This window comes from Sorghum bicolor, chromosome 6 (assembly GCF_000003195.3).
Source record: "Sorghum bicolor cultivar BTx623 chromosome 6, Sorghum_bicolor_NCBIv3, whole genome shotgun sequence".
Lineage (NCBI taxonomy): Eukaryota > Viridiplantae > Streptophyta > Magnoliopsida > Poales > Poaceae > Sorghum > Sorghum bicolor.
This window is the reverse complement of record NC_012875.2, coordinates 26,793,230-26,804,195: the sequence shown is the minus strand read 5'-3', so window position 1 is coordinate 26,804,195 and position 10,966 is coordinate 26,793,230. Positions and strand designations below refer to the sequence as shown.

The 10,966-nt window shown below is 42.0% G+C and overlaps 1 protein-coding gene across 1 annotated transcript; it reads left to right on the top strand.

Annotated features, from left to right (window-relative positions):
- LOC110436437 lies at positions 9,436 to 10,720 on the top strand. The gene is made up of 4 exons (XM_021463536.1): positions 9,436 to 9,568; positions 9,751 to 9,863; positions 9,939 to 10,214; positions 10,300 to 10,720. Exons 1-4 carry the CDS (start codon positions 9,436 to 9,438, stop codon positions 10,519 to 10,521), a joined length of 744 nt encoding a protein of 247 aa, XP_021319211.1. The 3' UTR covers positions 10,522 to 10,720.

Below are 10,966 nucleotides of genomic sequence, written 5' to 3'. Positions count from 1 at the left end.
CGGATCAATTCCTTATTGCGTTCCCAAATATCAACAATCATCACCATACATCATTCATTCGCCACACATGCACACCTTGATTTGACTTATTGACTTGTTCTTCTAGATCCATGGTTTGACTATGCAATAAATGTCTTGTAAGTATGTATTAGTTGTCTCCCACCTATGAGCTCCAGATATCAAAAGCCTTATTAGAGTAGGGTGAGAGAGAAGGCAATGTCACTATGCCTCATACCAAAAATACCACATACTTTGAGAGAAGGCATACACCATTACTACCTTGGTAAGGATCCAGAAATACCACAAAAGAGAGACTAGAGAGAGTCATACAAGGAACCTCTGAGTTTTATTTGAAAATCGGCAAAAACTCCAGAGCTAAAGTTAATCGAAGAGCAAGAGACATGGCGCTTGACTAGACCGTTCTATCTTTTAACTACTCAAGACACAAGTGATGGTTGCAAGCCCATGGTGGAAGGTAAAATGAGTAAGTTTAAATCTTAACAGTTTACCCTAACCTAGAGATAAGATCTTGTTGAACGCATGTGTATCTTTAAGGCATGAAACCACTGCAGAAACTCTTGAGTTCATCTTTTGTTAGGGACGAGCAAAGGTTAAGCTTGGGGGAGCTTGTTGATGGTCCTTAATACTCATATTTAATCATCAACTAATCATGGAAAAGGATCTAAATGGAACCAACACCTAGACTTAGGGTTTTATCTGACAGAATTCCACGAGTTTTGGTGTTTGTCTATTTCTGCAGGGGGTTATCAAGAAATATGGAAGAAAGGCCCACATGTCGGGTGTACATAGAGGTATTAACGTACCACACAATTTTCTACCATCTAGAAGACTCCAGAAGCCACGAGAACGAACGGGAAGGCAATCGGGCTCGGAGGCAGGGCGCCCGCCCACCTACAGTGCCCAAACATAGTCCAATTCGGGGATCACGCTCCACCGACCTAAAGGATCAAGGAAAACCATGCGATTAATGTCGGTTTGATCCAACGGCCCATATTCACTTGAAGGGACTATAAAACCAGACCCCTTGACCCCTGGAGATCATACCTCTTCTACAGAATCAAAGTTAGGGTTTCAATTCTTCATCCAAGTAGAGAGGATCCCTCTAGTTCTTCTAGTTCTATCTCTAGTTCATCTAGATCTAGTTCTAGTTCATCTAGTTCTAGTTCTAGTTCTAGTTAGTTCTAGTTGTAATCTAGAAAATAGGGAGAGAGAAAAGGAGAGCGGAGGAGGAGGAGCCGGATCTATCGGATCTTCCTCAACATTGTACTTTTGCAGCAACTGGTTCGTTCTTCATCGTTCTTTAGGTTCTTCAATTCATAATTCCTGAGTTCTTTAATTACTTTTATTTACATTCAAGTTATTTATTGGATTCCCGTTTGCATCAAGTGCTCTAATCTTTGAAACATTAGAGTAGTAATTAATAGATTAGACGTGGTGTTTAGTCTTGCAATTACCTGGAATTGCACCCAATCCTGCGGATTGTTGTGGTAGCCCTAGGGTAGTGACAGCCCTAATGGTTGACGTATTCCACCTCATTCGGATCGGTGTTTGTAGGACCGTAGTCGGAGCTTCCTAGCCCCCTTCTCATCTCTTTCTGTGGTTAGTGTTCTGATGTCCCGAAATAGATAATCTTGAAGTAATTCTTGATTCATAGATCAACTAGAGAACTCTCAGGAAACTTCCTCTCTTCCCACCAAAAATAATTATATAGTTATCCTTGGGCGATCTTGGATCTTAATTAGTACACTCACGTTCTCTGTGGAAAATCGATACTCTGGAATACTCCCGGGTGAAAGCTACATCGGTATCCGTGTGCTTGCGGATTTTTCTGTTTGCGTTTAAAATACCCAACACCATCTTAGCTGACTCGGTCCACACTTGCTTGTTCCTGTTCCTCCTGTTGGTCCTCTTCCTTGGTTCATGTCTGGATTGCTCTGAGATTTGTGTAATCTTGTTCTTGAAGGAAACGTCTCCTTCCTCCCCTTGATGTAGAAATGGATCTTGGCAGCACTAGCGTAGATGACAGCTCCTGAGGTGTTCAGGAATGGCCTCCCTAGAATGATGGGTGCCCTCTCATCAGTACTAGTCTCTATCACCACGAAGTCTGCTGGGGCGTACAAGGTACCAACTCGAATGCAGAGGTTCTTCAATATTCCCTTTGGGGAACTTAGCGTACGATCTGCAAGCTACAAACACATGGTTGTTTCTAATCAAGGATGTGTAAAGAGTTTTTCATAGAGTACCCTGGGCATAATGTTGACGCTGGAGCCAAAGTCGCAGAGTGCTTCTAGGAAGTTTACCATGCCGATGGAGATCGGGATGACGGTGTGTCCTAGATCGCCTCTCTTGACCGGCAGAAGGTCAGTAATTACTTCTACAACGGGGTTACTCTAGTAGTTACTTCCTTAAGCATCTCAGGGCAGTGATTGCCTGAGTGTCCAGTATCTCCAGTGTGTTTGTGCTCGTAGATCTAGGTTCTTCACTTGGTGGAGTCTAGGAGTTGTAAAACTCTTCCATGTTTTGCTCGAAGTGTACCTGCTCATAGAGACAGGGCAGAGATCAAGTGCATGGGCCTTGTTGGTGGAAAACACCAACAGAACCAAAAGTGTATTTGTTCTCTCTAACCTTAAGCATAGTGAGCAAGACAAAGTTGATGGATAACAAGATCATGAGTGTAGCATTTAAAACATTTGTCAGATCAGATTGCTCAACCTAATGGAAAGATAATCTATCTATACTTATCTTTTTTTATAAATATATCTTCCAAAGATTGCGTGTGCAACATTTTAGCTCATATGATTAGGAGTGTGGGATCACAAAGGTGGAAGGACTAAACATATTGAATCGATTGGGTTGGTTAATCTAGAGTTGTAAATCATACATGTTTGTCTCTCTTATTCATATGAATGCCAGAACCAAGGAGAAGCTTATAAAAGTGATAGTCAAGTACCTTAAGATGTTACCTTACTTGAAGAGTGATGGTACAGTATCACCGTATGGAAGCTTTCCTTAATTAGCGGTTGTGCATCGTGTTTGTGGCACCCTCCATGGATCATCTCTTGTGAGCTATGCCTTCCTTGTGTGAATTGTTAAACTTCATGTGTCTCTCTCTTTGTCTCCAATGTGAGTTTATCTCAGGACTTCCCAGGTCGATATTGAAAATTTTCCTGCAGGGGTTAGTCCAACAAAATATCCAATATCTACTATACCATACTATCGGCTCAAAAATCAACCTAGACACCATGTCTAATTTGATTTAGGAGGGCATTTTAACCTAAGCATCATGCTTAATTTAAACTCCCTTGGAAGTAAGATCATCAGCCCTAAACTAAGCTCCATGCTTAATTAAGAGATAAATGAAACTACTCCAAACCTAGACATATACTAAAGCAAGTAAGGGTAGCATGAGAGCATTTATAGAGATCTACTCAAGTGGAGATGAAGTAGTGTGCTTTGTATTTAACAATTTGAGCATGTCTCAAAGGTAGGGACAACCAACATAGCAACACGGCAAAGGATGTTTTTATGTAAAGTACTCCCCCAAGCTTGAATTTTGCAAAATTCAAGTTTGGATGAATTTATTTCAATGTTGTATGATGATTGGTTGGACATACCTTGTGCTTGTCATTCATCCGATCTTCTTGCTCCAATCCTGGAAAGGTTAGTGACAAGAATACCCGAAGGAATTTTTTTATAATTATGCTTATATGCTCAATACACAAGGTAATGTTGCAAATAATTAAAAGCTCATGTTACGATCTGATCAGTGCTTATTTTAGGACACTAAGCTTGTCCTTGGGAAACCATCAATTTATGTCGGCGAAGCGGTTTCCCCTCCAACGCTGACCTACATCAAGATCAACCCAACGAGATCTGCAATATTTATTATGGATATATGTATCGACAACTGCCCTTTTAAAGTTTTTATAAATAGAAAGGATGAGGGGGTTGGAGATCTCGAATGTGGTGATGTTGGAGAGACCAATAGATTGGGAAGATGTTGCATATGATCATTGAGTAAATGAAGTGGCTATGAAATAAATTCCATGCTCATTAATGCTTGGAGTGAAATCCGTGTGGTGTGGTGAAAATGGTAAGGTGAATGTGGTAAAAAAGGAAAAGAAAAAGGATACACGGACGACTTGGTTCAAAACTAGCACAGCTACCGTTCCCCGGCAACGGCGCCAGAAAGCTTGTTGGGTATTTTAAACGCAAACAGAAAAATCCGCAAGCGCACGGATATCGATGTAGCCTTCACCCGAGAGTATTTTAGAGTATCGATTTTCCACATGGAACGTGAGTGTACTAATTAAGATTCAAGATCGCCCAAGGATAACTATATAATTATTTTTGGTGGGAAGAGAGGAAGTTTCCTGGGAGTTCTCTAGTTGATCTAAGAGTCAAGAATTACTTCAAAGATTATTTATTTTGGGACATCAGAACACTAACCACAGAAAGAGATGAGAAGGGGGCTAGGAAGCTCTGACTACGGTCCTACAAACGAGGTGGAATACGTCGACCGTTAGGGCTGTCACTACCCTAGGGCTACCACAACAATCCGCAGGATTGGGTGCAATTCCAGGTAATTGCAAGACTAAACACCACGTCTAACCTATTAATTACTACTCTAGCGTTATAAAGACTAGAGCACTTGATGCAAGCGGGAATCCAATAAATAAATTGAATGTAAATAAAAGTAATTAAAGAACTCAAGAATTATGAATTGAAGAACTTGGACAACGATGAAGAACGAACCAATTGCTGCAAAAGTACAATGTTGAGGAAGATCCGACAGATCCGGCTCCTCCTCCGCTCTCCTCTTCTCTCTCTTTAATTTCTAGATTACAACTGGAACGAACTAGAACTAGAACTAGAGGAACTAGAACTAGATGAACTAGAACTAGATGAACTAGAGCTAGAACTAGATGAACTAGAGGGATCCTCTCTACATGGATGAAGAATTGAAACCCTAACATTGATTCTGTAGAAGAGGTATGATCTCTAGGGGCCAGGGGGCCTTGCTTATATAGTCTTTTCAGATGAATCTGGGTCATCGGATCAAACCGACATTAATCGCACGGTTTTCCTTGATCCTTTAGGTCGGTGGAGCGTGATCCGCGAAACGGGTCCGAATTGGACACTGAAGGTGGGCGGGCGCCCTAGGGAGTAGGGCGGGCGCCCTGTCCCTGAGCCCTCTCGGCTTCCCGTTCGTTCCCGTGGCTTCTGGAGTCTTCTAGATGATAGAAAATTGCGCGGTACGTTAATATCTCTATGTAAACCCGACGTGTGGGCCTTTCCTCCGTATTTCCTGATAACCCCCTGCAGAAATAGACAAACACCAAAACTCATGGAATTCTGTTAGATAAAACCCTAAGTCTGGGTGTTAGTTGCATTTGGATCCTTTTCCATGATTAGTTGACGGTTAAATGTGAGCATTAAGGACTGTCAACAGCAGAGGTGCCTTGTTATGATTTCTCACTTAGTAGCTGTTTTGTGCAATTATTTCTCTATAGTCTAGTCTAATATTTTATGTGAATAACCTTGACTGATTTTCTGACTGTAGCATTTCACCAGGATAAGTATTCCAGGTATCGTTATTTATAATTTTGCTTAAGAGAACAAAAGGGATGAAATTAAAATAAGGACAAAATCTATCAAGGCATAGACTAGAGATAAACTTGCAAGAACATGATTACTAATGAGAAACTCGTCACACAGTCACTTACTTTGGCAGGGGGTAAACCATAACGATAATGATAATGGATTATAAGTTCAAGGGTAAATAACACAGCGATTAGAAAATAGACTACTCCTCATATATGTAGCTGACGCCGGATTAGCTGGAGAATGGATTCTAAGTTATCTACTATCTACTAAGTCACAATCTACTCCCTCGCGTCAAGAGCTAAGCGCTTTGCAAACTTATACATAAACTCATTATCAATCATAACTATATCAAATATAGAACTAGAGCAAACTAAGAACATAATAAATAGAGACATAATGCAATTAGAACAAAGTATTAGAGAAAGATATGAATAATACCAATCTTTATTACAGAAGATCCGAATCCAGAGCGTAGTGCTCTACTTCTCTAATTGCTATCTAATCAAACCTCTAAACTTGAAGGATTAGGGAGTAGCTAATTCTAATTCTCTATGGGAGAGAAGCTCTAAACCCTAACTTTGATGGCTACCTTTGATAATGATTTCTCCTCTTCTCTTCTCTCCCCCAGGGGTGGAGAGGCCTTGGTTATATAGTCCTATCAAGTAAATTTGGGCCGTTGGATAAACCGACCTTGATTGCATGGTTTAGATTCATCCTCAAAGGCGGTGGAGCACGATCCAAGAGTTTGGTTCGGATTGGCCCCGAGACCTAGGCGGGCGCCCAAGGGGGGTGGGCGGGCGCCCTGCCCCCGAGCCCGTTCGGTCTCCCATTCGTTCCCGTGGCTTCCGGACTCTTCTAGATTGAGGAAAATTGCACGGCACGTAATTATCTCGTTGTAGACATGACATGTGGGCCTTCTCTCCATATTTTCTGATAACCCCCTGCAGAAATAGATAAACACCAATGCTCGTGGAATTCTGTCAGATAAAACCCTAATTCTAGATGTTTGGTGCATATTGATCCTTTTCCATGTTTAGTTGATAGTTAAATTTAGTACTTAAGGACCGTCAACAACATCCACGTCCGAGTTGGCCAATCATATGTCCCTGCAGACTTCGTGGTGATAGAGACCAGAGATGACGAGAGAGCATCCATCATTTTGGGGCGCCCATTCTTGTGCACCGCCAAGGCCATCATCTACGCCGACAATGCAAAGATCAGCTTCAACATCAAGGGGAGGAAGGAAACGTTAACATTCTGAAAGAATACACTCAAAGATCCTACACATCCCTAGACATCGTACGATCATCAGAACTATGATGGAGCTAAGATAAAGAAGAAGAATCAGAGGAATAGGAACTGACAACCAAAGGTAGGATGGTCACAGCAATTGAGAAAGACCATGGCCATCTACTCATGTCTCCCTACTTGATCAAGAGAGAAGACCTAGGTGCACCAACCATTGAATGCACCATCAATCGATGCTCCTTCCGGAAGGCAGTCTGCAACACTGGAGCCAAAATCAACATCATGGATAAGGTAACCTATGAATTTCTATATGGAAAGATGTCGTTGCATTCCACATTTGTGCAGCTACAGATGGCGGAACAAACCTACCGGTTTCTAGAAGGAATTGCCATGGACATACCAATACAAATTGATGACCACTTCATCCCTACTGACTTCCTAGTCTTGGACATGGGAGAAGAAGACTACGATCCACCGATCATCCTTGGAAGACCGTTCCTCAACACCACTCGAGCGATCATCTACATCGGGACCGGAGAAGTCCACTTCCAATTCCCATCGGAAAAGGTACGCCATTATTTTACTAACTATGGAGTGAGTGAAGAACCCTAGAAGAACAAGTCAAGGAGGAGGCGCCATTCTCAACACCAAAAGAAACAAATCCAGAAGGACGGATGGGCTGACTATGAAGGAGAGGTAACAAGACATGAAGATTTGTTCCCAGAGAAGGACACCATAGAAGAAGTAAATGAAGACATCATTAAAGACAAAGCTCCCTCATCGAAGTCCACCTCGCCAGCCAATAAGGTATGGGTTCAAAAAGCTATAATTATTTCTGACTCACCAATGTAGGAAGAAGAGCCATTAGAGTCACCGGAGAAGACATCTAGAGCGACCAAAGAAAACTGAGAGAAAGGAGATGTCCTGTTCGGTGGACTTAGAGCATCTCCAAGAGCTCCCAATATCCACTTTGTATTCTATATTTTTTTGGCAAAACCACAAATTCTCATCTCCAACAACTTGGTACATGCACTTGGTATTTTGTCAACTTGGAAAAGAGGAGCCTCCGCGTGCGGAGAGAGCGCGCATCGGCCTTCTTTTCCTCCCTCCCGCGCCCGCTTCTCTCTCCCACGCGCCCCATCTCGCCCGCGCCAAACTCCGGATCGCGCCATCTCTCCCGCGCGCGCCATCTCTTCGGCGATCCTCCTCGCGCCGCCGCTTCCTCTCCCTGAAGACCGGGAAGCCTCCTCGCGCCGCCGTTCTCGCGTGAAGCCTCCTCGCGCCGCCATGAAGATTGATCCGCAGCCGCCGTGAAGCCTCCTCGCGCCGCCGTTCTCGCGTGGAGGAAGGTCCGGCGCCGCCCTCCAGCAGGTACGTAGGTTCTTCCAGCAGGTCCGGCGCCGCCCTCCAGCAGGCCCTCCCGCAGCTAGGGTTAGGGATTGCTGATTTAGGGTACATGCCGCTAGGGGATTACGGATTGTTGTGGATTATGTGTATGCTGTTCTTGATATGATCTTGTGATTCATATGTTGCTGCAATTTTTGACCCAGCCGATGCATGCGAGTAATGTCAAGGCGTCCTGGAAGGGGAATCTTAGCCTATTTCCAGAGTGCTCGATTTTCTGTTCAATAATCATGAGAAGCATCTGATTCATTCATAGGCCTGGATATGCTAGTTTCAAATTCCATGTCTGAAGACAAACATATGAAAAGCATGCCATCTTTTCTGGTCTCAGAATCTCTAAAATCGAACCTTATCTAATAGTAAAGTCCAAGAATAGCATATTCAGTAGTTGTCAGAAAAGATGGGAGCTCTGTTGTTCCTATCTTAACCACATTAGTTTAAATTATGTTCTACTTTAGGTTAATTCACCAGCTCAGAATGCACCACCTAACCTTGCAGTTAAATTTTAGTGTCGTCCAGATAATTCCGCCAGTAAAGGTTGAATAACTATGACAGATTGATTACTAACAGGAAAGACCTCCACTGGTATTTTGTGCATATAATACAAAAATTTTATTTGGTGTAGCCACGAAATTACTAGTTGAAAAATCCAACAAGTTGAAGCACAGTTAACTCTCTTAGACAGAGTGCTGCAACATAATGTCAGCAGATTTATCTTGTTTTGGCTTGGCATCAGCAAAGCATCCGTATCAGCATAGCATGGAGACAGAAATATCTGGACAAGATATGTATACTATGTTACCTGACTCATCAAGCTGCATCTGGTACCAGTATTTGTGGAGTAAATGTCAATGTTTGTGGAGTAATGTCAATGTAGGGATATGTAAGTTCATTTCAAGTTTGGTTCTTTTATTGCAGATGAAGTCCATAGTTCCCTTCTGAAAAGTGATCGATCTGGCTCAAATCTAAGCTCTGATCGAACTCAATACATTGCTTACCTTTAATTTAATTAGGTTTTATTAAATTATTTGCATTGCAAAACACGCCCAAAGCAGTTCTAGGCAACGATGTTTCTTTGATCAGTTGAATTATTTTTTAGTGATACAATTATATATTCTGGTAATTAGGATTTGTTTGTTTTGATCTGATCTTAGGATGGAAGGAGATGATGAAGAATTCCTGTCCAACATTCTTTGCAATGGAGAAGGGGTTCATGTTCCTGATTTGGGCGAGAAGTCCATTCCAATCACTCAAGACAGTAATCCTGTTGAGGAAGTGCAGGCAAGCCGTAGTACCAAGGGAGGAAGGAGGTCCAAAAATTTTCTTACAAGGAGGATGAAGTTGTTTGCTTAGGATGGTTGAATGTTAGCAAGGATCCCATCAACGGGGCTAATCAATCGCGTGGAACATTTTGGGGAAGAGTTCATGCTTACTACGAGCAACACATTGAAACTGGACTTCCTCGTACAGAGAGTTCCATTATGCATAGCTGGTTGACAATACAATTGTCCGTGAACAAGTTCTGTTCGTGCTATGAGGCCATTCTTCGTAGGAATCAAAGTGGTACTACTATCCAAGACAAGGTATGAAATATGTATTGAATGTTTTAGTTGATCTTATTTTTTAAATGTATATACATTGACAATATATCTGTTTAGCTTAATGATGCAAAGAAGTATTACGCGGACTTAGATAAGGACAAAAAGCCTTTTGCTCTTGATCATTGCTGGAACATACTTAAAGGGGAGGACAAGTGGAAAGCCAAGATGGCAGAACTTGTAGAGCTTGAGAAACTAGCAGCAAGCAAAAAGAAACAGAAGACAACAAAGGTGTCCAGGCCAAGAGATGAAGGAGCCGGCAATGATGTTGAAGTCATAGCTGGTGATGTTGGACAAACTGAGCCTACTAGGAAGAGGTCAGATGGGATAAAGAAGGTACATAATTATTGTCAAGCATTTTATGTATTTTACATGTATTTTTTCTTCATGATAAAACATTTATTTTTGAACTTATCTGTAGGTAAAAGAAAATCTTAGGCGAGGAGGTGGTGAGGTTTGCTTGGAAGCTTTGGAGAAGATGTGGTCAAAGAAAGAGGCCTACGACAAGGTCAAGGAGAAGGCCAAAGAGGACAGGTTCTTGGCGACACTAGAGATAGAGAAGGCTACGCTAGAGCTAGAGAAGAAGCGGGTGGAAAATGAAGCAAAGAAATCTGAAGCCGACTTGATGAAAGAAGAAAAATAAATTATGTTAGCGGACATGACCTCCCTCAACCCGATGCAGCGTGATTGGATTGAGATTATGCAGAAGAAGATTCTCGCGAGACATGCAGAAAATTAAGTTTAGTTGGTTGAATTATGAGTCAATTTAAACGTTTGGCCAAGTTTAAGTTCATGTATGAGAATTATCCAAAGTTTAAGTTTATGAATGAGAATTAGGTGCTGCTGCCGGTGCTGACCAGGTGCTGCTGCCGACCAGTGCTATTTTTATGAATTTTACCAAGTAGAATACAAAACTGTTGGAGAGAACACTTTTTTTCACTTGCCAAATCAATTAGCAACTTGCTAAAACTGAAGATTTAGCAAGTTAATTTTACCAAACTCTTGGAGATGCTCTTAAAACACCAAACCCTCGCCAAAAGGTACACTTGGTAGTTATCCATATTTCCCTTTTCAAAGCTGCATTAGTT

Bases quoted from the DNA above. Each gene is read 5' to 3' on its own strand.
- LOC110436437 (XM_021463536.1), top strand. From the start codon at position 9,436: ATGGAAGGAGATGATGAAGAATTCCTGTCCAACATTCTTTGCAATGGA. The intron at 9,569-9,750 runs GTAGTACCAAGG...TTCCTCGTACAG, and splicing joins TGAGGAAGTGCAGGCAAGCC to AGAGTTCCATTATGCATAGC. The intron at 9,864-9,938 runs GTATGAAATATG...ATATCTGTTTAG, and splicing joins GTACTACTATCCAAGACAAG to CTTAATGATGCAAAGAAGTA.